Source organism: Orussus abietinus, unplaced genomic scaffold (genome assembly GCF_000612105.2).
Source record: "Orussus abietinus isolate OABI.00-Male unplaced genomic scaffold, Oabi_2.0 scaffold6, whole genome shotgun sequence".
NCBI classification, from domain to species: domain Eukaryota; kingdom Metazoa; phylum Arthropoda; class Insecta; order Hymenoptera; family Orussidae; genus Orussus; species Orussus abietinus.
In genome coordinates this window covers 1,300,648-1,328,127 of record NW_019396002.1, presented here as the reverse complement: position 1 = coordinate 1,328,127, position 27,480 = coordinate 1,300,648, and the positions used below count along the sequence as shown (strand labels likewise).

Here is a 27,480-nt window from a genome sequence, read left to right as displayed (position 1 = left end):
GCCCGATCAGCCGGATCGCCGCAGTAAACAGCTGGCGACGCGTATGTCAAGAGCGCGCGCGCGCTAGAGAGGAGAGAGAGACGGAGCATCGAGATGTCGAGCGCGAGCGGGCCGCGCTAGTTGCCTTCCTGCCGGGGAAACGGGGAATACGAGAGTCGACAGCTGTGCTCGGTTCGACCTCTCGCAGGCCGAGTCCCTCTACGACGCCATCGCCGACCCGAGGCGCGTCGCGTCGATCCCAAGCACTCGAGTCCTTTGTCTCTCGGAGGGCGCACGCCAGCGGCGCAGCCGAAGCCGTCGACGCGACGCGCCGTGAGCGTCGCCGTCGTCGAGGATCGAGGTTAGGTCGTCCCGAGACCGCGGCCCGAAGTCGCCCTTCGAGGGGAGCTCGACCCGAACTCCGGGAGACGAGGCCACTCGAGGAAGACGACGCCGCGACCAATCGCGGCCCGCCAAGGGACGCCGCAACCAATCGGGGACGAGGATCGCCGGCTACAGGGGAAACTCGCGGAGGAGGATAACGGACCTCGAGAAAGCGCTTTGTTTTGGCGAGCAGCTGATCGAGCGTCGCTCACGGCGAAGGGGACGCGAGGTTAGGTCACCGTCGAACCTGATCGCCCGGAGAACCTGGACGGGAGGCGAGCTGTCCGGCCGAACTCAGGTAAGAGGACGCCCTGGCCAATCGGTGAAGAGGCGAGGGGGGAGCGAGAGGGGCGCACGTGAGTCAAGGCGCGATCGAGCGGGACGCGTTCCGACCTGTCTCGCGAAAGTGCGCGTGAGTGCTTTGTTTTGCCGAGCAGCTGATCGAGCGGCGTCACCGCATCGCGCAGAGCCCTTGCGAGCCGCTCCGACGCGGTCGTTCCCTCGTCCCGCAGCCATCTTCCGAAACAATGACAGTTTATTTTAAAATGTTCTACGGGGCTTGTAACCGCGTTTCTAACCCTCTTCCTGACTTCAGGCCTTTTTCTTTGATAAATATTTACGGATGTTCGGAGGTATGTTTGGGAGGACGGTTTGTGACGAGGTGTGTGAGTGAGAAAATTGAGGGCGAGAGTGGTGGAGTGTTTAACGGTGGACATAACCTCTCTTGCGAGGAGGGGTTTTTGATAAATATGTTTGATATGTGGTTATGGAAGGGGGGTGGTGTGATCGAGTGGATGGTTTTCAACGAGTGAGTGGGAAAATGGAGTGCGAGATTTTTAGGGTCTTCGGTGGATACGTTACGTATCCTGTGAGGAGGAATTCGAAGAGACTTTGTGGAGTTAACCTTGCGGGGTGTTTGCTTTCAGGAGAGCGAGCAGGAGCAAGGTTAGGAGGACCAGACCGAGGATTAAATGTTGCGGGAGATAGAGGGGAGAAACTGGACGGGAAGGCAGTTACAGGACTGACGGGTGAAACCTTCGATAAGGGTTGTCTGGAAATGTACTTTTAGAAGGGAGATCGGGATGAAATACATAGTTCCTTGAAAGAGAGACAGGAGTTAAGGCATTTCATTGGACATCCTGGGGAGGAACGAGGAAGTTGCGAGACGTCGCATGCTCGGTCGATTCCTTCATGCAAGGGAAATCGTTAACAAAGAAACGTCGAGTCCTTCGAGGTTAGGACAAGTGTCCTTTTACTTGTTTTTATATGCTCTCTGAATACGTTCCTTATTGCCGAACGCAGCGGAGAAATCTTAATATCTAGGATAGATAAGAATCTTAAAGCGGATGAACAATTGGCAGGGGTTGCTCTGTGAAACCCAAGCAACTCTTGGAAACCTCTGAGTTTGATAATCGTTGGTGACTCGAAGAGGCCAAAACTACGGTTACTACGCCGAGGGAGCAATCGTTCCACGATCTGAATGAAACTTGCTACCGATCTCCAAGATCCGGGAGAAGGACCGACCGACGTTTTCGAAGTGGAGAAGAGGCGGCCAAAAGTTTGCTGATAAATGAGGCCCAGATCAACGGGGGCCGTCCTCGCGAGCTGTGGAATCCGTGGGGTACGGCCCCGATCAAGCTGACTACCAGAGACCGAAGAAGCCGTGTCGTCGACGAACGGTAGGAGGACATCCGGATGCCGGTGTCGACCCACAGGAGAGGTGCTTCCTTACGGCAGTATTTTCAAAGGCGCTGAAGCTCGACCGGCTTAAAGATGCTGTACATATTTCACGTGGACACTGGCACCACCATCACCTTCGACATAAAGCTTGCACTGCAAAGGTAAGTTCCATAATTCCTTAACATACCATCTAGTTCCTTATGATCCATTAAAGCTTAGATTTAATAATGCGTTTCATCCTACGAGTAGAATTTAATAGGACATAACGTCCTGAGTTTTGGCAAGAGTTTACTTCGTTGAATGCATCTCCACCTCAGTGGGGAACAAGGAAAATTAGTCGATGGTGGCAAATGTAGGACAAGCTGTAAAACGATGTGCACATGCACGGATATAATTAGCACGAGTTTACGAAGCGTGAGGCTTCCCATGAAGGAAAGTCCGAAGTAGCTTTTCGCGCTTTGGCACGGGTGCAACATGTTTTTTTTTTACCCTTCAGACTGCTTTCACCACGCGGAAAACTTTTCTTTCCCCCTTTCCGCGCTTTCGGAGTCAGAGATAAAGGCATAGAAAATGTGCGTCAAACGGACGTTCCTTTGAAAGCGGTAACGACGACAGAAGTTCTTCTGGGATAGATAACATCGAAACGTTCGATCATCCGACCTTCGCTTAGTCGTTACTTAGCCATTAATTGCACATTAAAATTTAACGCAGGCCTTTCTTATTAATTGTCGCGTTCTCTTCTCGCGCTATCCGCGAGGGGGAGGAAACGACAATGCCCGTCTTCGCCGATAACTTAGCTAAATATAAACGCGTCTTATTTTCCATGGAATATTTATACTTCTGTTTTCTTCAGACGCATATAAGCCCCGGAGACTTGTAATAAATCCAGAGCAACCCCTTCCCGCGACCGGCTCAAGGAAAGAACACTCCTCTCAGTGGAGTTTTTTTTTATATTTTTTTTTTTGTACTTCTTCTTCGGGGAGATCTCAGAACTTTTTCAAAAATGGCGCCGAGAGGGGAGGGGAATCCGTAGCGCGGGCTAACGAGGGATTTTTTTCTAGGGCCCAGGCTGTGAAAACAATTTTGTTTGAATGCCCTCCCCGGCTCCCTTAATGCTAAATTCGGAGGTCGTTAGCGACGCGTCGTTGCGTCACGACTTGAAGAAGCTTTTAACGCAAGGATTGGATGCAACGAGGAGGAATATGCACCGCGTATTGCGGGGGAGTATACGAGCCGACTCGTCCGAGTGTCCACGATGGAGAATCAAGCTAGAGGAGACGAGAGATTTTAATTGTCACTCGCCGTTACTTATTAATCACGCCTTAAGGTGATGTGAAAGTGGCGTCGAAGAGGTTTCGTTTATGAAAACTTTCCTCCCAACTCGGTTTACCGAATAGTTTGAAACTTTACAACGTGAATAGGGAGACTATAGGGAAGGTCCTGAGACTCATGAAATTTCCATTCCTTTCAAATTTGTTTATAGGTATTTTGAAAATAGTTTATAAAAACTGAAATTTCGCGAGTTTCAGGACCTACCTTAGGGTCTCTCCATATTCACGTTTTAAAGTATGAAACGATTTGAGACACCCAGTTCGTAGAAAAGTTTTATGAACGATTGACCTTTCGGATGCCACTTTCACATCCCCTTAATGATCTTTCTATTCGTAAAAACCTGTCGCCGGGCAGACCTTAAGGCAGATAAGCACGAAAGTCACGCCGGAGTCTCGATTTCGCGATTATAATTCTTATACCGACATTTTCAATTTTTTTTTTCCCCCTTATTCGATAAAAACGAAATCTCACGAGTACCGGGACCTTCTTCAGAGTCCCTACAATCGCGTGGCGATGTTTCGGACGATTCGGGGAATTCCAGTCGGAGGAAAGCTTGTATAATTGATCTCTCGGGTGCTGCTTTAGTGCCGCCTTAACCCTTGTGGTTAACCTTGATCTCATGGTCGGAGTAAGTCTGGAATTGTTTTTAAGAGTCTTTCAAATGTCTCTCCTCCCGTTTCGCGTTGTATTAAGGGCCACGAGTTCGGAATCTCTGGAGAAACGTTTATACGTGAACCAACGGGGGAGTTTAAGGGCGTCGAGGTTATGTCATTACGGTTAAGCCGACGTAAGCCGTAGCCAAGATGGCGGACTCGTGTCGCAAGCAAAGGGCTAAGTTTACTTGCTACCGCGGATATAGCGCCGCGCCCCCGGATTGCGCGGCCTTTATGTTCTATCCGCACATCTGCCTCGCTGTTCGTTTTTTTTTTTGTTGTGTTTTTTTCTTTCTTTACGCCGCCTCGGTTATTAGCCCCCGCGATACCGCGAAGCGATTACGATCCCCCATCGACTGGACACGCTTAGCGTGGATCGCCGATTTTCTTGCCGTCCTCCGAGTTAATATTTATATATATATTATGACGGATAAATCCCGTCAGTTTATGTCGCGAGATGAAATCCGTTCCTGAAATGAATTCCCGACTCCAAGGATATTTTATTTAGCGAGATGAAATTTACAAAAATTCCGGGATTCTCGTCGACGTTACATCTCCGAGATGAAGTTCTTCGAGATAACTCCTCCTGCGTCTCGATGGTTTCATTTCGCGGGATGAAATTTTCTGCAGATAATTCCTGACTCCCATCGATGTCTCGTTAAGCGAGATGAACATCTTGGATGTGATTCTTCATTCCTCGACGGTGTAGAGTTCGTCTCGCCGTATGACTCCCGATTTCTCTGGGCAGCTGCGGACGCGGTATCTATGTCCGGTCGGGGCCCTTATGTTTTATCTCGGGAGATAAAATTGCCGGAGATAATTCCCGAGGAAGACCCCTCTCGGTAGGTGCAAATCGCCGACCGGTTTACACTCGCCCCTTTTGTGCGCCCCGAGCCGTCGTCATTCCGCTCGAATAAATTCCCAGTCTGGCGTGATTCACTCGGCGGACAATAATCAATGGAAATCTGCCTTACGAAATTTCTAAAAATAATCCGACGAACCTGCCGACCGGCGAACAAAGTCGCGGGAGGACAACGAACGATGATTCGCCGCGCACTCGTCGGGGGGGAAGGGGGGAATTTTATTCTCCTTGAATTTCAACGAAATCGCCATGTTCCCGAGTTCCCTCGTACAAATACCCATAAAAATCCCGGATAATATAAATAAAATAAAAAAAATTCCAAAATGACATTAACCAAACTCCGAGAATTTTATTACGATGGTACAATCTATCTTGACGTTTTATTAATTACATAAATAAATTCGTATTGAAATTTCTCACGCGGCGAAGTTTCTTCGTGGATCATCGCCGGGATTAAGGTAAAATAGAGTGGATTTTCCCTATTTGTTGCGTTACCGAGAATACGGTTTCGAACTTCTTTTTTTTATTCGTTTTAATTTGCCCGCGACAGGATCGTGATAAAGAAAAAAATATATATATTTCGCTGGAAATCGAGCATCTCGAGAACGGCTCTCTTTTCGGGGGCGACCGAGGCGAATGTAAAGCGACGCGCTCGCTCGGAAAAGCGGGATCCTCGTTTAAGGGGAAACCCGGGGGAAAAGGCACCATCCGGCGATTTGCGATTTACGATCGCGCTGAAAAGCGGGTCGGCCTCGTAGCCGAGGCCTCGTTTCTCGCCTCTCTTTAATTATCCCCTCTCGTTTCGCTCCCGGCTCTCTCGTCGTCTTGGCTCTTGGATTCATTGCCGCGAAAACTCGAAGAGATGCATGGAAAAGATATATGAAGTCCCAAAAATCCACCGTTCGACACGAAAAATTCATATTGTCGATTAAGGCCTATTTAGACAGTTCGAGTTAACCGAAGTTTAATTATCCACTTTCGGTTCTCTAGTCTTGGCTCTTGGATTCATTGACGCAAAAACTCCAGAATATGCATGGAAAAGATATATGGAGTCCCAAAGATCCACCGTTCGACACGAAAAATTCATATTGTCGATCAAGGCCCATTTCCACAGTTCGAGTTAACTGAAGTTTAGTTATCCACTTTCGCTTCTGTCGGTACTCTCGACTTGGCTCTTGGACTCATTGTTGCGAAACCTGGAAGAAATGCATAAAAAAGATATATGGGGTACTAAAAATCCACCGTTCGCCGCGAAAAATTCATATTATCGAACAAGGCCCGTTTCCAAAATTCGAGTTAACCGAAGTTTAGTTATCCACTTTCGCTTCTGTCGGTACTCTCGGCTTGGCTCTTGGACTCATTGCCGCGAAAACTCGAAGAAATGCATAAAAATGATATATGGGGTACTAAAAATCCACCGTTCGCCGCGAAAAATTCATATTATCGAACAAGGCCCGTTTCCAAAATTCGAGTTAACCGAAGTTTAATTATCCACTTTCGCTTCTTTCGGTACTCTCGGCTTGGCTCTTGGATTCATTGCTGCAAAACCTGGAAGAAATGCATAATAAAGATATATGGGGTACTAAAACTCCACCGTTCGCCACGAAAAACTCATATTATCGAACAAGGCCCGTTTCCAAAATTCGAGTTAATCGAAGTTTAATTGGTTCACGGCCGCTTTAAACCGCGTAAAACAGTTAAACTTTGGTTAATTCGAGTTGCGATTTCAATCGCCCGCGCAATCGGCGACCTTAGACGAATTCGCTGAAAGCAAAAAATACTTGGTCATACTAGAACTACAAAAAAGAAGACAAGAAAAAGGACACCTTCCAGATCGCACTTTTTGCAATGATCATTTATTTCTTGGTATTCAGCCTACACAACGTGATATGCAACGTGCTGAAATACCGAGGATAACGGTTATGTAAAGCCGTGGTTTTTTCTGTACGGGGGAAATAGTTGCTTCTCATATTTTTTTCTTCCTCTAGTTTCTTCCTTTTTCCTCTCCCTTTCTTTTTTTTTAAGAGGAGGAAATGGGGAACTGGTTCTCGGAGCTCGGGAGAAAGGTCAATTTAAAGCACCATAAAACCTCAGGCCGAAAAAAGGTTTTAGGGCACCCGAGGAGGTGCTTAACCTCCCGGGATATCGCCTAGGCCTCTTTCCTTTTATTTTTCTATTTTCCTCCTCCCTCCTTTAAGGCCGGTTTAGTGGCCTGCCCTCCTCCGGCCTTTGCTTGGGATTTTCTTCTCTCTTCCTGAAATCCATAATCGCGGTAACGGGACTCGATGTGCACCTCGAAGAGGGATAAGGATTTCACGATATCCTACATTTTCGGGAACGAATGGGGAAGCGACGGAGATAACAAATAGATAAGAGCTATAAAAAAAAACGCGATACCATTTGTATCACACCGTACACGATATTTTCCCGATGAAAGAAAGAAGAAGAATTCCGTACTTCCATCTCTATCCCAATATTTATAAACATTTTTAGACTTCCCTTAAAAAAAATGTCATTTCAGCTCTATACTCCGAAAATGATTTTTTTTTTAAATTAAGGGTATTTTAGGGGGGTGGGGTAACGATTGATTAACAACGACGTCATTGCATTTTGTCATTTTGAGGCGTCGCATTGGCACGCTGACGATTGGTCAGGTTTAGCTTGGTTTACTTTTTTTATTATTTATGGTTCCTATATATATATTTTTTTTTGTAATTTGAGGCGAGGGAGTAATGCAATTTCGTCCTGGATGACTTGATTGTAATTTCGTATGGCTTGTTGCAGCGTCTCCCAGCTGAAGGAAGCGATCGAGAGGGAATGTGGAGTCGTGGCTGCTCATCAGGTTCTGCTGATGAGCGGAGGCGAGAGCCTGGAACCCAACGCTCGCGTTTGCTCCTACTCGGCAGGGACTGACACCAATCCGATCTATCTCTTCAGCAAAGCAGCCATCGAGAGCCATCATCCACCCACGCCCAGCATAGACTACGGCTCCGGTGCGTACACTCGGACGTTTTTTTTCCCCTCCTCCTATCTGGACCTTGTTTGCAGTGACCCGGCAACGAGTTGGTATCTTCTAGCTCGTACTTCTTCAAGAGGGAATCGCGAGATATTAACGAGGTCTCCTTGTGCCACTTCGACCTCGTAAACGCGATTGCTTCTCCAGCGGTCGAGGCGACTTCTTCCTCCCAGAAGTCACTCTTCAGGGTGCCCCTCGAGGTCCAGGGCGGATCGGTGATGAGCAAATTTTGGTCCTGGTCTTGGTTTGGCGAGAAACTGGCGTCACTGCCTGAAAATCGAGAGCTGGTGGAGAGAAGCTCAGAATTATTCCGGTTTAAAGGGAACGCGAAGAAGTAGTTGGCGGTCTTCATCCTTAAACTTTGGGATTTGTGTGGGTGTAAAATAAGGTTTATTTATTTTTTTTTGTATGGTCAGCGGGTATTGTGTATCGATGCTGGGCCGAGATATATGCCGAGTGGTTGTTCGAGGGATTGTGGATTTTTTAATGCTCGAAATTATCGGAAATCGGCTGTAAATTAACTGGAAATTGTTGGAAGTGGCCAGGAATTTATGGCCGATCGTCCATTGTCGTGGAATACTTCAATCGCATTGCTATCTATCGATTATGATCGAAGGTTATCGGTTTATAAAGAGGAAAATCCTTGTCTTCGATTACCGAGTGAACAGCTCCTCGAATTGAGCGTTAAGATCATTGTCAAGACCAAGATCAAGAGTAAAGTCCTGCGTTTGCTCGTCACTAGTTCGTAATAGTGGATTTTAAATCTCGACGATGAAGAAGCGTGCCCCGGAGACTTGATAAGAAAAAGTTTCGGGGCAACTCGTAGACCAAACCAGACTTTGAACATCCGACATCGCGGATCGACATTCTGACCCAGTTCTCGTATATATCGGGCGATAATCTCGGGCCACTTTGAGTCGTGAATCGGCTTTATTGAAGCCACGGCCGATTAAGCATTCTCGTATCGCCGACGTTCAGTTGCAACCTTACCGGATAATCCGTCTGTCCGGCATTCGGGCTTGGAATCCGTGACAAGGGTCCTTACGTGGACCCTGATAACGCTTAACAGCCGACAGACGATCGTTATCGGCGGGATCGACTTCCGCAAACCGTGATAGCACCTCGAACGAGGGGGGCGAAATCATTTTAGAAGCTTTTCCCTCCTTTTCTTTTTTCCCCTTTTACGCTCGTAATTGCGATCCGATATGGCCTCCGTGTAATCGATTCGAGAGACCTGTTCACGTCTCGATTACGCACCTTCGATGCGCCACGTGCACCGCCTTGTTGAGATCATACCTAGGAAATTTACATAGGACGATGACAAGACTCCTTGCGACACGTGTCGGTAATGTAACGTGTAGATTCTGGCATTGTAGCGAGATCGTCGATGGCAATTTTCTCCTACTGGAAAAAAACTCCCTAGGCGTTTGTAAAAGAAGTTTAATTACCCTGTATGTGTACATTAATTATTGATTTATTTATTTTTTATTATTAAAATCATAAGGAGCGATCGTTCCATCTAGGGATAACGGACTCCCCCCATCGGAGATAGAGTGACAATCTCGAGTCGATTTGAGTAGATTCTTGTAATAAGAAATTTCTGTATATCCTTATCTACGTCTATGTATTTTTCTTTTTTTTTTCCTTTCGGCATCTCATTTTCGGAATCGCATTTCGTTCGGTAATCTAGGCTCGGTCGAAGATCAAATGACAATTTCCAGTTGATTTGGGTCGCGGGTCGAATTTATTCATGTCATGGCTGATTAGACAGAGCCGTGTGCACAGTGGTTTGCACTTGCAGTTGCAAGGAGATCCCGCATTGAATTACCGCCGATGGGAATCGATGCGTATCGATCGGCATTCGATTTAACCTCGCCGTGGCGTAAACGGGTTTCCACGAGTACGTCGGATTGATCATCAATAATTAATAGCGGCGCGTAGAAAAAGTCATCCTATCGGCGAGTCCTTATCGAGACTCGACGCGGTGGACGGGGCGATAAGTGCAATGCATAAATCTATGAGAATTATCCCCCCACGTGGGAGGGGCGACTCGATCGACCAGAGGAGAGCTAGTTTATGTCTCAATCCCTGGCGATATTTAAATCGGAGTCGATTGTCGATCCGCAGACCGCGTGGCGCGTCTCCTTCTCGGCCGAGGATCCGCGCCGACCTCGGTGCAATCCATTGCATATCCATTGCACCCGTTGCATCTCTGCCTAGCGTCGCGTGCACACGTGCAGTCGGAATATAGTTGACACAGTTGCGCGTAAAATTCTCGGTACCGCGGCTGAAAGAGCGTTAAAAATATACCGAGGTGCACGTCACAAGATACGTGTATATCCTAAGGGGCCGGAGACGCTTCCGCGGTATTCTCTAACCTTCGATTCGATATATGCCAATTTTCTAACCTCCGATTCGATATATGCCGATTTTCTAACCTCGATTACCAGGATTTATCTTCCTTTAATTTTAGGATTTTATGGGGATTCTCGAGTCCGTGGTTCCGAGAGGAGATGAACGGCTCTGTTTTGTAACCTCGAGTTTAATCACAATTTTTTCTTTTAATCTCTTTCGGGAATTTTGGAATTTAGTCATTTCGGGGTTATGACTGCGCGATTTCTACTCTTATCAGCGGACGGCGATATGAATCTCTCCTGACTTTAGAACCTCATATTGGAGCTTTGAAACGCATGACTCTTTTATTTTTTTTATTTTAAATGAGATTTTTTTTTTTTTTAATTTCAGAATAATTACTCCTCGATTTGTCCTATTATCTATGCGGGATGATATGAACCTCCTGTGATAATTTTGATTTTTTCTTTTAACCTCAACTCCAATTATAATTTTCTGATCTCAATTTAGAATTGCGAAGGTAGGTTTTTCAAGAAAACCTCAAATTTCATTGGAGTCTCGGAGCGGAGAAAAGAAAAGAAAGAGAGAGAAAAAGATACTCCGCGAGTGAACCCTTATCAGCGAAGGATGATACGAACCGTCTGACGTAACCCGTCATTAATTCGCGGGTATTACGCAACGGAATTTCGCGGCGCTCCGAAAGCATCCCCTCGCGCTTAATCGCCGCGGAAACCGCAAGGTCGGCGGAGCTTCCGTCGCGGAAACACGCACCTCGTCGCCGGCGGGGGGACCTCCCCTCGTCGAGCAATTATGCGCCGATCGATTATGCATGGATCATCCCGTGACCCGATTGAAAAATTAAAAATTAAAATAAAAAAGAAAACGTGGCGCGATCACGCGTTTCCGGGACGCGCACCGGATTTCGGATGCACTTGTTCATTTGTTCACTTGTTCTGCGTCTTCGGTCGATGGCCTTGACCCCCGACCAAGGAGCGGAGCCAACGCCTCCGGCCAAGGATGCGTTTTTTTTTTATATATAATCCCTTGTTTGTAAACTTTCGCGAATTGTTTTTCTCTTCGTCCGCCCGACTGACCTTTCGGCGGCCACGTGGGTGGCTCCTGGTGGGAGGGACGTTTGCGTAACTCCAGATTTTACGTGGACCTTTTTTATTTTAAGTTGGATCGTATGCGTTGTTCGCTTCTTTGGATTCGTGTTTTATTTTATTTAATTGTTCCTTCCTTCTTCTTGAGGCTGTCACATTTTATTACAGACTTATTACGTGTATTTTGCGATGTACTGTGTGGAGCTAGGTTTTTCGGTACTGGTTAAACCCTGATTTTATTTACAATTTTTAGGTAATCATGGTATATATTGGCGCGTTGCGACGTGTAAATATATTCTTATTTTATTATGTGTACTTCTTGTTGGATATGGGAATGTATATTTTTGTATAAGGGCTTGGGCCATGATCGGAAAATGCTGTAGGTTTAATTTCGCTTTGACGTTTGCAGATGTCGACCTTCAGAGTCAGATCGACGCGTCGCTGGCGATGCCCGCGACCTACCACACCCTGGTCGCAAGGGCTCAGCTTGCTCAGCAGTGCTGCGGCTTGGCGAGGGAGCAGACCAGGATCTGCGAGAGATTGGTCCACGATCAGCATCTCCAGCAGCAAGGATGGGCGGCGGTGGTCGCCAACCTCGAAGACATCACCCAGATGTTCCAGTCGAGGGCCGATCTCCTCCACCAGAGTTTCTCCCTCTACCTCGCCGAGAGGCAGCAGCACATGGAGCTCCTCGACAAGTGGGTCTTAAAATAATTCCAAAGACCGTACATATATTTTGTTTAAACCAATGATTTTTGATCATGTAAAGAAATTACGTTTTTCATCAGCCCCGCATGTAATGGGGAAAAATTGATTTTTTGGGGATTTTTGATTACTCGTCAACATGGACATTTTTTTTTACTCGTCAACATGGAGGAGTGTAGGTGAAAGAGCGAGATAGAGGTTAATGTAATTGGAATACTCTTGCAGCTTCAGCAACGATCTGGGCACCCTGTCGAAGATCCCCATTCTGCCCGCTTTGCGAGCCCAGGCCGAGGGATTCCTCAGCCTTGAAGAGATGCCCTCGGAGGAGGAGAGCCCTAGCAGCGACAAGGTGCTCAGCTTGCTGAAGTGGATCTCCGCCAAGGACAACCAGAGCAGTTTGGAGCAGGTCGCGGAGCAGTGTTCCAGGGGTCTGGAGCAGTTCGACGAGCGCGTCATGGAGGCCCTGAAGACGGAGGTGAACGCGGCGGTCGAGGCGGCGAACAAGCAGGACATGAAAGAGATCAAGGGCCTGGGGGAGCGCCTTTTCGCCCTGGAGCAACTGATGGCGCAGACAAAGAAGCTGGTCCAGGAGCAAGGCGAGCTCGCCCAGGGGTTCCTGCAGAACCAGAACCGCGCGAATAATCTGGGAGACGCGAGCGTTCTGCCGGATCTCTGCATGTCCCACCGTCGTCAGCTTCTCGTCATGCTGCAGAACCACAACCAGCTGCGCGACATCAGGCGCAGGTGCACCAAGGCCAAGGAGGAGCTCTCGGTGAACATCTACCACAGGCTGAAGTGGATCACGTACGTGGAGAACAAGATGATGGAGGTCGACGGAAAGCTGGTCATGTACCACGAGAGCCTGAAGCGCCTCAGGCGACACCTCGAAGTCCTTCAACAGATACACCTAGCTCCGCAAATGTACATGAACGCGGTCGCCGAGGTCGTCAGACGGAGGATCTTCTCCCAGGCGTTCCTGGTCTGGGCTAGCAATCTCGCCTGCCAGCTCCTGACCGTGCACAGCGACGAGCTGGCCAGGAGACGCGAGTTCCAGAACAAGTTCGAGGGCCACTTCCTGAACACCCTGTTCCCGGGCCTTGAGGACACTCCTCCGCCATTCGCCACCCAAGCTCCGTCCGTCTTCGACGCCGACTTGCCTAAGGTTGGTCGATCGGATCTACTTCCACCTGTTGTATTTAATTCTGAGTTTGCCTTGTATCTGAATTTCAACTTGATCTTTACCCAGCTCACGGTGGAAGACATGAACTCCCTCAAAGAGCAGATCCCGGACCTCGCGCTGGCGCTGTCGGCGCCAGACCTGGACGGCATCACCCGGTTCTTCCTGTCGAAGAGTCTCACCGAGGACGGAAGCGAGGACAAGAAGGACAAGAACACCGACGAGGCCGCCAAGGACCAGGAACGAGAGGGCCCGCCGACACTTGGGGACCGGTAAACTCATGTCCTTTGAATGTATATTACGTGGAGTAGCGGTTTCGGGCCGAGGAAGGCATCTAATCCTTGTTTTCCTTTTTTTTTTCCCCCAGCGGCGGCTTCGAGTCGGAGACCGACACCGAGGAGTTCGAGAAGATCAGCCAGGCCACGGCGGACTCGAAGCTGACCTCCTACGAGAGCGGGAAGCAGCGTCGCCAGAAGCCTTTGGAGGTTGGTCGATCATCGTCTCCCTCCTCATCCACCTCGACTAACGCCTCGCCGATCAGCTCGAAAATCGCCGACCCTTGTCTGAATCGTTCCTCGTCGTCGAGCGAGCCCGGCTCCTTCCATTTCCCCAGCCTCTCCGGGGAGCGCCCTACGCAGCTGAGCCCGCTGGCCGAGTGCGCCGAGAACCCGGAGGCCTCCTCCAGGGCTAACGACCGCTCGCGAACCCGCCAGAACCCGACACCCTCCTCTACGTTTCCTCCCAACCGAAACCCGGACCCAGTTTCCACGACTCGACCCGTGTGCGACGGCGAGCAGCTTCGCCAGGGACGCGCTTCCGGTAGCCCCGGTAGCAGCCCGGGGGTCTCCAATGCTGCCGACTTCGTAGGCACCGAGTTTTACATGGACGAGTCTCTGCCCAGCAGCCTCAGCGAGCACCCTGAGGACTCGCAACACCAGGCTATCTTTTCTCTTCTTCAGGTACTGGACGACTACGTCAGCGATCAATGTAGTCCTAGGACCTCTCGCTCTTCCGTTGTCTCCCTCTGCTCGCTTCGTATATTTTATCGCTAAGATTCAGACAATACGTTCGTATTGGTCTTCAGGATTAGTTACATTTATTACGCTGAATTTCCTCCTCGGTTTAAATGGTTAATCAGCTGTCACCGTGTTGTACTTGAAGTTAGAATTGAGATACTTCAAGGTGCAACTAGTGCATTTAAATCCAGAGGCGAACTTGTATATAATTTAAGTATCATCCCACCCTCTCCGGCAACTTTTCTCTAATAATTATTTTTCGTACTCTTGCTAGCTGCACTGGTTCCTCTTTTTTTTTTTCCTTTTCTCTTGCATTTCCAACTATTTCAGATTCCTTTAACGGATCCGCTTCTCCGGTTTCTTACCTTTTCCTTTTTTCGCACAGAATTTGTACGTCTTCCGTCTTCCTACTAATCTTCATCTCTTTGTTTCAGGTTCTTGTTCCTCATAATTCCTCAATATCGTTTATCCTCACCAGTTTGTTTTTTAACGAGGAGTGGTATGCACGAAAAATCGTTCCGATTACACCTTTTACTATGTTAATGACGACTTTAAGTGTACAGGAATTGTTGATTTTATGTTGCAATTTTTTCTATTTTTTTTCTTTTCTTGCACACCACTCGACGGGTCGATCCTTCAGCTTACTCGCTGTACTTGAAGAGCTTGAAGGTGTTCTTATGCTCGTTCTTTCTTTTACTTTTTTTTTTAATATCTTTCTTTTAGGTATTTTGCATTACGCCTTATCGTTTGTTGAAGTAGGTTGGCACGTGAGTATGCAGTCCGTAGTAAATAACGATATCTCGGTGTTTAATTAACTTTTACTGCTTGTTAACCCTTTCGGGGCCCCGGTGGTCGGTTCCTGCTGTGCCTTATTTACATCCCGGAAATTTTCTTTTCAGGATAGCTGCCGTCGCACCCGATATCCCAAGTCCCTCTCCCCTTAATCTCTCCCACGACAATATCCACATTTTCTTGACATCGCTCGGCTCGTTTACATCCTAACCGTTGTCGAATGAATATCGATGTAATTAACTTGATAACGAATGACATATGCCTCTCATCCCCTTGGGAGCCGATAAGTCGAGGTCTATATTAACTCGAGTCCACGTCTTATCTACTCAACTCTACCCGTTATAATCAATTTAATATTTAACATAACTTTTTTTCATGTCACATGTTGCACGATACGTATTCCTTATCGAGTAACTTAACGGAGGGTTTCAAGCTTTACAACGTGAATATAGAGGCCATAAGGTAGGCCCTGACACCAGTGAAATTTCATTTTTTAATTAAAAAAATAAATTGTTTAAATATCTATAAACAAATTAGAGAAAAAAAAATAATCGAAACTTGTGAGCTTCAGTACCTTTATACCCTTCATGTATATATTGTAAAGTTTGAATCGTTTCGGTACACCCATTTAAAGTAAAGTAATAATCAATCTGTATGATAAACTCGGGAATTTACGACGCGATGAGTATTTATTTATTTATCTTTTAAATCGACTCTTTATTCCTTCAGAACGGAGATGCGTGGATTTTGTAAAGTACCGAAGTGTAATGTCGTGAATGTACGTTGCGACAATGCGCAAACCCTCCGAAGAGGAGAGCGACATCAGGTGGGGGACAGATTTTGACGTTTGACGTTTTAGGAGAATCTCGGCAACACCCGTGGGGAAGTGGAGCGTCTTCAGGGTCTCCTGAGGACGACTAAGGCCGTGGCTTGCGAAACTCTGCCGGCTCTTCGGGAGGAGCTCGCTGCCATCAGGGAAAGTACCAACCTGGAAAGGAAGAACTTCAACGAGATGGTAGAGAAGATCCGAAGAGCTCTGGATATACAATCGGAGGAGTGCATGTGGGCTTTCCGGAAGTTCAAGCAAGACTTCATCATCGACCACGAGCGGGAACTGGAAGACCTGGAGGAGACCATTCGAAGCCGCGAGGAGGAGGTGAGGATCACGGTCTAAGACCTTATCATGGTCTTGGATATATCTTTCTTTTTTTTTTTTTCTACCGACAAATCGCAATTTACATACCGACATGTGGTGCCTTCAGATCAGGACCATGAAGCAGACCATCCTGGAGAAGGACACGGAGTTGTCGGAGCATCAGAGAATGGTGGGCACTATCAGACAGAATTTGGAGGCCGAGCAGGCGGAGGTGCAGAAACTGCAGTCCTGTCTGGGGTCGCTGAACGTCGCCCTGGAGCAAGCCAAGGAGGACAAGATCAACGCCATCAAGGAGGCCAACGAGGCACACATCGTGGAGGTCTTCAAGCTTAAGGAGTCGCTCTTTCGCCGGTCGGAAAAGGTCCAGGAACTTGAGGCCAGCCTGGTTGCTGCGCGGGCGGACCAGGAGAAGATGGTCAAGGAAGCCACCGACAAGCTGTTGATAGATTATAAGCTCGAGGTGCCGACCATCCTCAGCAGATTCAAGCTCATGGAGAAGAGCTTTAACGAGGCTAGCATGGATAAGATGGAGGTAAAGCGCTTGGTACTCAAATCAAACGAGCTTATGATTTATCATGATTTTTTCTATTTTTACGCTATACAGGAAATCACGAGTTTTTCATTTTTATCCTGTACAAGAGATCCTGATTTTTGTCTACTCTGGTTTCAGCGATCTGACGTCATCGAACGGGCGAACCACGAGGCCATTATCGCGCAGTTAAAGGAGGACATGAACACCGAGAAGTCGCAAGCCATCGTGGCGGCGATCGAGAAGGAAAGGAGCAAATGCGCCGCCAAGTTGGATCACGAGCTGAAAATCGCTAGGGAGAGAAACGACGCCGAGAGGCAAGCCATCTTGAACCAGGCGGTGATGAGCGCCGCCGAGGAGAAAGATCGCATGGATCTCCAGGAATTGAGGGTGACTACTCTGACGGAGGAGTGCGAGAAATACAGGGATACCATCAGACGGCTCACGGAGTCCGAGAGCTTGATGAAACAGAGTCTAGGGAAAAAGGTACGCAGTCAGTTAGAGTCACGGGTTGAGGACCTCCAGGAAATAACGTATCTAGCTAAGACCCTGCAATCAAAAAGCGTTCCGGTTAACGCAACCACGTGCACCTGGCTAAAAGATTTATCCAGAGATACGGTAAGGGCATATTTAACGATCCAACCCAGTCAGAGTAACCGGAATTCTGGTCTCTATCCGGGTGTTATTTTTAAAACCGTGTTTCACTTCTAGATCAAGTCCCTGGAGGCGGACAAGCTGCGGCTGGAGTCCAAGATGGCGGCCGAGTGGAAGATCCTGGAACAAAGGGAGAGCCGCATCCGAGAATTGGAGGCGGAAAGAGGGAGACTCCGACAAGTGTTGAGCGAGAAGCGACAAAAGGCGAGCCAAGCTGGTCCTGGATTGGAGGAGACCCTGAAGGGCCTGGGGGCAGAGAAGGACCAGGCAGAGCTGGAGATGCACAGCAACAGCGACGAGGCCGAGGTCTCGGAATCGAAGAAAGTGCGCCTGGAGGCCGCTGGTGACCCGGCTTGTCTCTCGAGGAAGCTCGAGGCCCTGGAAGCTGATAATAAGAGGCTGAATGCCGAGCTGAAGAGCATCCGAGAAGCCCAGGAGACCGCCGAGGCCAAGGTCATGGCCCTGGAGGACGACAAGGTGCGCCTGGAGATCGAGCTCGTGAAGGAGAGGTCCAGAAGGGACTTGGTCGCGGATGGAACCCCGACTTCCGCCACCGAGGGTCGCGATAAGGAGATGAGCGCCTCCGTCTCGGTCATCTTCGAGCCTTCCGTCAGCAAGGAACCCGCGATTGGCTCGGAATTAGCCCGAGGGGAGGACCCGGCATCTGCTAGGAGCCACTTTTTCATGTCGCCGATTTTGGTCAAGGCGATGGTCAGGAACAGGCTCGCCAACCTGCCCGATTATCTCTTCAGCTTCGGTCGCGTCAACTTCACTCGCTGCAATCCTGGGGACATCGTCTCGGTCTACTGGGACGCCCTACACGAGAATTACACCATTTTGCTGGACACCATCACCCTCTACTTCATGAACCCGGAGGCCATGCCGATGCTGGAACTCCAGGCCGTCCCGGGCGGGCCTCCAGTACGCCTCGCCACCATCGGCGAGGTTGTCAGTAAGGAGTACTGCCATGCCAAGAAGGTGGGTGTTGTTGGGTGTCCGTATATTCCTCAGGGTGTTCAGAAAACGGTAGACGCGGTTTATACTTCTATATGGTAGAAAGAAAACATTTTTTTTTTCACATACAGTTCATGGTTTATCTGTAATAATTAATTGAATGATTAATTACGTTAAATAGGACTAATTTCATGGTTCATCTATAACATTGAGGAGAACAATAGCGCAGGATTTTTTTCACCCCATTTTCGAGGGTTGGGTAAACACTGGAAATGTTCCAGAAGCGAGTTCTCCACTATTTTCTGTGACACCCTGTATATCGGAAAAGTGGTTAACGATCGTTCTTCAATTTTCTCCGCAGTCTGGAAATCGGTACAAAGTGCCGCAAGGTACGAAGTTCTTCAGGGTTCGGTTGAAGCCGGTGACTGGAAACCTGGACCACATCGAAGCGGTTTGCAGGAGCATCGAGCAGTAATTCGAGAAATCGATCAAGGAGGAAACCTCGTCCCTGGAGAAGGACCCTCTTCAGGAACTCGCGCCTGGAGGAGGCAGCTCGTCCCTCGCCCTGTAAGAAGCCCTGAAGAAGACGCTGGAGAGCCTCGACAAGGCGAGGGAGGGGAAGAGAAGTCTTCGTTCACTCTTCTGATCCGGTCTCACGGTATTTTGGAAATCGCGCCGACTATCGGTTACGCGAAGAACACCTCGAGAAGCACCTTGAAGACTGATCAGGAGAGGAAACGTCGAAGGGACACGTAGAGGCGGAAATTCGCGAGAACCTCGATTGGTGGTCATTCTTCATTATTTTGTTCTTAACTTTAAGAGTACAGTACAATCCCGTTATAACGCGAGCAATTATATAGGGGATGTAGAGAACATTTTCTTTTTTTTTTTTTTTTAATGTCGAATTCTGTGGACCCAACTCACAAGCTCCGATTCTTTGCCACTTGGAGTGGAGTCATTCTATCATGCCACGATTGAATATTAAATTATACCGCGATTAAACGTTAAATTGTACCGCGAGTAAACGTTAAATTACACTGCGTGCGATTGATCGTCGATTGACAATCGATCACCGGTTACTTCAGACCCGATATTTCTCTGATTTACTATTTTTTTTTATCGTCGCAACAAGAGCACGCTGGTCAGTCCGATCGTTGTCGGAGGTGCGTCAATGTCCAAGTACTTGCATACATTAGACGGATATAAACGGTCTAATTGTAGAGTACCGCTAGCTCACACTTCTAGGCCACTCGAGGGACCTGTTTAATCGAATTGGAGTTTGCAAGTTCCCCGGAAAGCGAGAATTATTTACCATCCAACCGGTAGTGGAGAGCACCTCGTGGTAGCGTACTGTAATCGGTCGATGTAACTAGAGTATGATTGAAATTACACCCAAGACCGCTCGAATGAATCTTGATTTCCGTAAAGCGCTTCTAAGCGAGACCGACTTTGAGGGGAATGTGATTTTTTTTCTTTAAGTAGAGTTAAAGAGCGGAATTTGTCCTTTCCGAACGTCTCGTCGATGTTGAAAGGTACAAGCGATTGCTTTCATTTCGCTTATCAGCAATATCTTGTCTATTTCGAGGGTGGATTATTATTTCAAAGGTTAAGATCCAAGGCTAAGGTGTAATGTAAAATTCTAAATCAAAAGTCGATTCTTAAGTGGAGATCGGTACTTTTCTCGCGTTTTTCGGGCTCGAGATGAAACTGACGCGAGTTCTGCCGATTTTAACCCGCGCCCGGACGTCATAAATCGTCTTCTGTGAGCATCGTTTCGGTGACCTACGTTATGCAACGTGAAAGATATATAAAAGGAAATGTCCTTACTCCAGAATGAGCGTATAGCTACGTTATAACGAAGGCGTACTGTGCGCTGAAATATCTTGCGGTTAGTGTAACGAGTACACGAGGAACACCCGGTTGTGACGCCATGGCCGAGGCCAACCGCGTGCGAGGCGTTTAATTGTGATATAAATAATTTTTAAACGAGTGAAACATAATTGCCGAATTGCTGTGGATAGCTGTGACTGTATCGCGAGATTTCCATTATCCTCCTTCCCCCCCTCTAGATTCTCCAATTCGCGTTTCTCTCTCTTCTCTGCTCTGTAAACGCGAACACTTCGATCTTTCCTCTCTGTCCTTTCCTCCTCTTCTTCTTCTTCTTCTCTATCGTTTGTTTTTTCCTTTCTTTCCTTAGAGTCGAAAGGCTTTAGAAGTTCCCATCCCTTTGTAAGGCCCATCATCCGTTTTCTCGCCGGAAGTTGACGAGGAAGACCTTGAAGAGGACGTTCCTTCGGCTCTTCTTCGTCGGCTTCTTCGCGCTGCTTTTATGCACCACCTAGAGCAAGAGTTTAGTCGTAAGTTTTTTGCAGAATGAAATTGTATGCTGCGATATGAGCGGGTTCGATGGCGAGTCGAGCTTGGATCATCATCGAAAAGGGGAAAATCGGCGTTTTTGGCGACTTTCCCTTTGTTCGTCTAGCCGATGAAATTGTGACTTTTTCGAGATTGAAGGCTCGGCTCGTTGGAGAGTCCGGTCTCCTCTGAAAGTAGATTTACGTTTAGGCAAGTACCCGAGGAAAACGAGAGAAAAGTGGAAAAAAAAAGCGTCTCATGAAAAGTATACCGCGTACACGACACACATCTACACCGGTATATATGCGCGTATGTATATACTGGGACCATCACACACACACACACACACACCTACACGTTGAAGTGTGCAATATTCTCGCGTACGAGATGTATTCGTAATGGTACCATAGACCTTTAAGGTGATCTTTTGTAAAAGCGAGGCTCCGCCGTGCAATCGATGGGAGATAATCAATGGGGAGCTTCGACGAGCAGCTAGGAAATTACTTTAATACTTTCGCGCAAGGGAGCGCCTCGATCGGTCCAGATTTCGACATAACGAAACGATATTTACAAGAAACGAAGGAAGAAAACAGAGGAAAAAAAACAAGTCTCCTGTAGAGCGCAAAGTACGTTTAAAAAGCTATAAATAGGGTGAAGGTTCGGTTTTTTCAGTTTAAAACATGTATTATCCGAAACTACCGAGTTTCATGACGGGGGCATTTTTTTTTTGGAAAATCACAAAACGTCTTTAGGTAGTCTGATCGAGATTTCGGCACGATAAAGACATATTTACAAGATGCCAAGAGAAAAAGAAAAATAAGTCTCCTCTAGAGCGGAGACTTTAGGCCGCGGAAAAGTCTGTAAAAAAAAAAAAAAGAAACTGTAAATAAGATGAACCTTCAATTTTTTACGGTTTAAAAAATGTATTTTGTTGAAACTAGGGAATTTCATAATGGAGGCATTTATTTGGAAAATCGCAAAAATCTGGACCGAGAGAGCGTCCCTTCACGCTCATTTTTTGTATATACGTATACGTGTATTTCGAGAGCACCGCTTGAGTCGTTTCTTCTCTTCGACTGATCTCTCGACAGCGCCAATTCGACGAGTTTGTCTTTCATGTTCTGACGCGAGAGGATTTCTTTTCCTTTTTTTTTTTTTTTAGCGATGTGTAAAGCGCAGACGAATGACTTAGTCCCCGTTGAGGTGGTCGGTTTGCGATGAAATTATTATAATTCCGGTCCTCGCAGCGAAAGAGAGCGAATTATAATTTCGCAGGCTTGATCCTTCTCTAGGGTCCAATCGGAGGCGGTCATTGCCGATTTAGATCCTCGCCTCGGATCAAGCGATTAACGATCGATTTGCGATCGGGTTTCGATCCCTCCATCGATCGTCGAGAACATCTCAAGAAGCTGCGAGGACGACGCAAAATTTATTATATATATATATATATCTCCTCGTTTCCTGACGATGGATCCTTCGCGAAGTCTCAACGGGACTGCTTTGTGATTTTATATGCAAAAATTGGAAAGAAAGAGAACCGAAAAAAAAAAAATGAAAAAACGTAAGATTAACGGAAGAAGACGAAGAGACGCGACCTGGCGTCGACCGTAATTGCGAAAGTCAGGAAGCGGTGGAGCGGCCATTGTTGCTGCTTTTGCGATTTCTCGCTGTTAATTATTTATACGGCGACACCGGGCGTTGCGACCTTTGCGTGGCGCGCGCACGCGCGGTCGCCCCGAATCGATGAATTTTTTTTATTCCCGATCGAAGAGCTCGATCGACCCCTGGAAAAATATCCCACGGCACGAGAAGACGCTCTCGCGTATGTGGAAAAATTCTCGCCTCCTTCGAGCTGGTCCTTCGGTCCATATTAATTGAATTCGCCGGACGCGTGCGCGCGCGCTCGGTACGTAGGATTTAATTGTAAAGATTTCTTTTTATACACTGCGATCGGTGACCATACACGGTCGAGAATCGGCGAGCCGAGACCTCTTTTCTCGAATTATCCCCGGAAAATGGCTCTTTGAAAGACCGTTTTTTTTTTCCCTATTTGTTTAGATTTTTCGGAGGGATTCGAGGGAGGAAAATAATTCCCGGCTCGTCTTCCACTGAGGGATTCCCGATAGGATTTTTTAGTACGACTCCTGAACGCCCTCGTGTCAACCTCGAGGGCCTTCTACGGTATTACTATGATTAAGCTACTCTACTATTATTAATTCTTAATTATCATTAATTATTCTCATTTCAGCGAGCCACGTGCTCGCTTAGTATCTCGTACGATTAGCTGTGATTAGTGTAGAGCCCTTATTGGAGTCTCCGTGTGATCTGTTTCCCAGAACGTCGAGGAGCGTTATTCGGCAGCCGTCAAATTCCCGGCACGGCCATGCGTCGATTCCTGGACAATGTTCCAAACGCGTCCTTAGAGTCATTCGGGAATTTAAATCGAAGTCCTGAAATGAAAAACTAGGAAATAAAATAGAGGAGGAAGGAAGTCGAGCGACGAGGTCCTCCGTCCGCTTTCTGAGGATAATCTTGCATGTCGGACGGAAGAAAAAAAAAAAAGAAGGAGAAAAAAGTGTCTAGTTATCGAAAATTCCCCGGGTATCTCGACATGCGCATATTTTTTTACGGATTTTAGCCTTTCGACGAATTTTTGGGCGTTTTACAGTCTCCAGCGGAAACGAGGAGGACTCTCTCGCGTTCGACGTCGCTTCCTCTCTCTCTATCTCTTGCAAAAAAAAATCCATACAAATTTCTAAAGTATCAGGACATGATTTTCGAGTGTTTTCCAAGGATCTGAAATTAAAGCGAGGATCGCACAAGTCTAGAAATCGGCGCACTCGGTGTATAGAATCGCTGTCGAGAACGTCTTCGTCGTCCATATCCTTGATATATCCTGGGTGGCGAGGGTCCTTCGTCCCGAGGAGGTCCTTGCTCCCCCCCCCCCCAGGACCCCAGTAAATAATTCTTAGACCCGTAGACCTCCAGAGCCTCGTTCTAGACCATAGAGCCCCGAAAACTCGGTTTTCCGAATCAATCGTCAAGGATATCGGCAGGATCACATTAAGTAAAATCAACTTTCTCCCCGTAAAAGAGAGGATCCTTGATCCTGGAAATTTGGAGAAACAGGGACCGGCCTTTTCCGCCCTCTGACGCCCTGAAGATCAATTACTTAATTCATTTCCACCCCCTAATCGTCCCCTTTAAAGGATATACCCTTATCTCTTTATTCTTCCCTACTCCCCTCTAGGCTAAGACTTATCGATCGCCACGATTTTTCGAGTCTTCATCCGATCGATCGGCGATCGATACTCCCCGCTACGATTGCCCGAAGTCGTTCTTTATATGGTGGCCACGAACACTTCGGCAAGGCCCGGCCGGACTCCGGTGGAGTTTCCATAAATTAATTCGCACGTTCTTTGGAAGAGGGAAAAGCAAAAATCGTAAAATCGACGAGCGAGATAAATGTGATAGCGCTGTGAAGAAAAAAAAATTTTTAAATGTCCTCGATCGACCGCGATCGCGAATGATAAAACCTATCTGTGTCGATTTTCGATTTCTTTGCTTTTCTTTTTGCGGGTATTTCGGCGACCAAGCACACACACACACTTTATGTATTCCCATGTATACACGTGGAAGCGATCGTGCCTGATATATGGGGTATCGTTAAATATCGATTTCCCGATTTCGCGGATTAATCGATATATGCGAAAATGGGAAGTCAAAGGAGACGAAGAGGTCCGGCTGGGCAAAAATCGGCCAGCGGCGTCGACGATCGATGAAGCGACTTTCGATTGATGCACAGCACCGTGGAAATGGAAATTTAGCCGAACCTAGGGACCTATTTCTGTATAAATACCGATAACTGTGAGCCTAGAATGTGGCCGGACACCGTGCAGGATCTCTAGGTGGCACATAAGTGCACGCAAGTGCAGGACAAGTGCACGGTATGAATGGGAGCATGTAATTACAAGGATTGCCGCACGTTACCTGGGACAATTAGGGATGCACTTCTTATCCCTCGATCTCACCCACTATGCTAGATAGTAAGACTCACGATATTTATAGCGAAATTTAACGAGCAACTGCATAATGTGTACCGAGCGCACTTGCGACGTGCATAAAGGGGCTTGGAAGTGCATCCGATTACTTCAGGGAATGTCGAGACGTGCGGGTAATCCGGTGCATGATTTTTAACGTTAGGATGAATAATAAAGCGCCCGGGGGTCTTTTTTGGAAATTGCCCGAAATCGCGGGGATTTTGATTTTTTTCGAGTTTGAGGGGCGAGAGAGGGAAGAAAAAATATATGTATACAGGGAACGCGAAGTCGCGCTGCACGGGAGTTCCGAATAGCACGAATTTGTACATCCGTCTAGCACGAAGGAGTAGCCTAAGTAGGAATATTAATACATTAAAGCAGTCACGAGATACGTCATTAAGATGTACGCACACACAGGAAGGCGCGGCTTCGTCCCTGAATTGAATATACAGAATATTATGCGCTAGAGTAAAAAGAAAGAGGGACACCCCGGTCAGCCATTGCACTCGGAGAGGAGCTTTCTAAAGAAATAAATAGATATAAAGATATTACCATGTTTCCACCCTTCAAAAGGAGGGAAAAAAGGGAGCCGAAGAAGCCCTCAAGAGCGATTTTCCGAGCGCGCTGGCCGAGGGAAATAATTAAAAACTAATAGACAAACGCGGTAGGCCATTGCACTCGGAGAGGAGCTTCCTAAAGAAATAAATAGATATAAAGATATTACCATGTTTCCACCCTTCAAAAGGAGGGAAAATAAGGGAGCCGAAGAAGCCCTGAAGAGCGATTTTCCGAGCGCGCTGGCCGAGGGAGATAATTATAAACAAATAGATAAACGCGGTAGGCCGTTGCCCTCGGAGAGGAGCTTCCTAAAGAAATAAAAAGATATAAAGATATTACCATGTTTCCACCCTTCAAGAGGAGGAAAAAAGGGACCCGAAGTAGCCCTGAAGAGCGATTTTCCGAGTGCGCTGGCCGAGGGAGATAATTATAAACAAATAGATAAACGCGGTAGGCCGTTGCCCTCGGAGAGGAGTTTCCTAAAGAAATAAAAAGATATAAAGATATTACATGTTTCCACCTTTCAAGGGGAGGAAAAAAGGGACCCGAAGAAGCCCTGAAGAGCGACTTTCCGAGGTGCACTCGACCGAGGGAGAAAATTAAAAAGTGAAGTCGAAGTCTCCGCGTTTTTCATTTCATGGTTTTCCACGATCCTGCACGGTGCGACGCGGATAATAATTAGAATTATATTTTTTAATTTGGAATTTCCTCCGCATCTTGTATTTATCCTGTATCCTCGGACGAAGAGGGTCGGTCCTCGGGTCTCCAGGGGAGAGAGAGAGAGAGAGAGAGAGCAAATCTCGATTTCGATTTAGCGATCTCCTCGATAGCGACGAAGCCTCGATAAGGAACACCGGGAGTTTTATTTTCTTTTCCTAGATTAAGGGCGAGATCTGTCGAAGATGACGAAATTCCGTCTTTCCGCGTAGGGGTTAGGTTAGGTTCCGCGTCGCGATTCGAGGCTAAGGAGGGAAGAGAGGAGGGCCGAAGAGAGGCCCGAGATCCCGCGGGAAGAGGAGAAAATACGGGATCCGGGACGCGTCTTTGGGCCGATCTTTTCAGCCCTTTACTTTGCCCCATTCGGAGACGTCTCGCGATCTGGCGACCGAGAGAGGGACAGATGCAAGGAAAGGGAGGAGGAGAGAGAGAGAGAACACACCGCTACAAATACGCCTGTATCTCTGCATAACGAGTTATGGATTTGTGATCGTCAGGAATATCTGTTGCGAAATAAAGAGTCCAATCGAGGTGTCTGTCTACCTTGCTTATTTGTGTCCCTGAAAACACTCGGCAGAGTTTCGCGCCAAACAAATATGAGTTGGGTATAAGTCGCACAGTCTCTATACGTAAAGTGTACAGGACTTTAAATAATACTCCTTGGAGCGGTTATTAATGAAGTGCAAATTTCAACCAGATCTACCCTGATAAAGATGCCAAGGTGAATTGACAATCATTGGCTGCTTCGATAGACAATAAATAATTCATTCAGGTAAAGTGAATTTCGTCCACGTGAAACGTCAGTTACGTCAGTGATGAGTTGGGAGATTGCTCACGGGCAGGATCGTGCGATTGCATCCTGTGCTGCCCACTGGTTTCGTACGTTAGCTTTCACCGTTTTTGCCCCCAAGGGCGGCGCAACGAATTTCTGATAGGAGCTCGACCACTCGCGATGGTGGTACCATCTACCAGTCACCGTTGGCGGCTCACGACTCGTGATGGTAATACCATGCGGCAGTTGACGGTGGTGGCCTACCTACGCTTACCAACACTGCTCGCTTTTGATGGTAAGGGAAGAACACTCATGACGCTCCATTTGACTTTATCTACTTATTTACTACTATTAAGTACATTGTTGCCTCGAAATAGACGTGATGCGGGGCTTTGGGGCACGCGTCGGTGTCGCGTACGGAACTCTCATGCAGCGAATCTGTGTGAGTGCGATCGCTCCTAGAAACTTCGCGCGTTCCAACAAGCCAAGCGCCAAGCTACGGGTCGAGACGTTTTGTATGTGTGCGTTCGGCGCCACATTCGACGAGTATATGTGAGAGTCGAATACTGCGAAAAATCCTCCCGAGGATTAAAATCCACCGTCAACTGCTGCATGGTATTACCATACGGGTACGTGAGCCGCCAACGGCGACTTGTAGATGGCACCGCCATCGCGAATGCGCGATGCCCTACCA

The 27,480-nt window shown here is 47.5% G+C and overlaps 1 protein-coding gene across 3 annotated transcripts; it reads left to right on the top strand.

The window, feature by feature from the left end:
- Window positions 1–26,546, top strand: LOC105704475 (RB1-inducible coiled-coil protein 1). Of its 3 annotated transcripts, XM_012433705.2 has the most exons (13): window positions 1–661; window positions 1,290–1,597; window positions 1,725–2,204; window positions 7,675–7,883; window positions 11,771–12,059; window positions 12,292–13,228; window positions 13,313–13,515; window positions 13,611–14,202; window positions 15,911–16,207; window positions 16,314–16,739; window positions 16,878–17,222; window positions 17,448–18,368; window positions 18,706–26,546. In XM_012433705.2, the coding sequence occupies exons 3-13, from the start codon at window positions 2,137–2,139 to the stop codon at window positions 18,817–18,819; spliced, it is 4,401 nt and encodes a 1,466-aa protein (XP_012289128.1). In that variant the 5' UTR covers window positions 1–661; window positions 1,290–1,597; window positions 1,725–2,136; the 3' UTR covers window positions 18,820–26,546. The 3 variants fall into 3 exon arrangements, with proteins under 3 accessions (XP_012289128.1, XP_012289130.1, XP_012289129.1); XM_012433707.2 differs by having other exon boundaries at window positions 6–661; window positions 1,290–2,204; window positions 13,611–13,728; XM_012433706.1 differs by lacking the exon at window positions 1–661 and adding an exon at window positions 839–995 and having other exon boundaries at window positions 1,290–2,204.
- Window positions 26,547–27,480: the final 934 nt, after the last annotated feature.

Coding starts and splice junctions, on each gene's coding strand:
- LOC105704475 (XM_012433705.2), top strand. CDS start 2,137: ATGCTGTACATATTTCACGTGGACACTGGCACCACCATCACCTTCGAC. Junction 12,060..12,291: donor CACATGGAGCTCCTCGACAA/GTGGGTCTTAAA, acceptor ATACTCTTGCAG/CTTCAGCAACGATCTGGGCA. Junction 17,223..17,447: donor AACAGAGTCTAGGGAAAAAG/GTACGCAGTCAG, acceptor TTTCACTTCTAG/ATCAAGTCCCTGGAGGCGGA.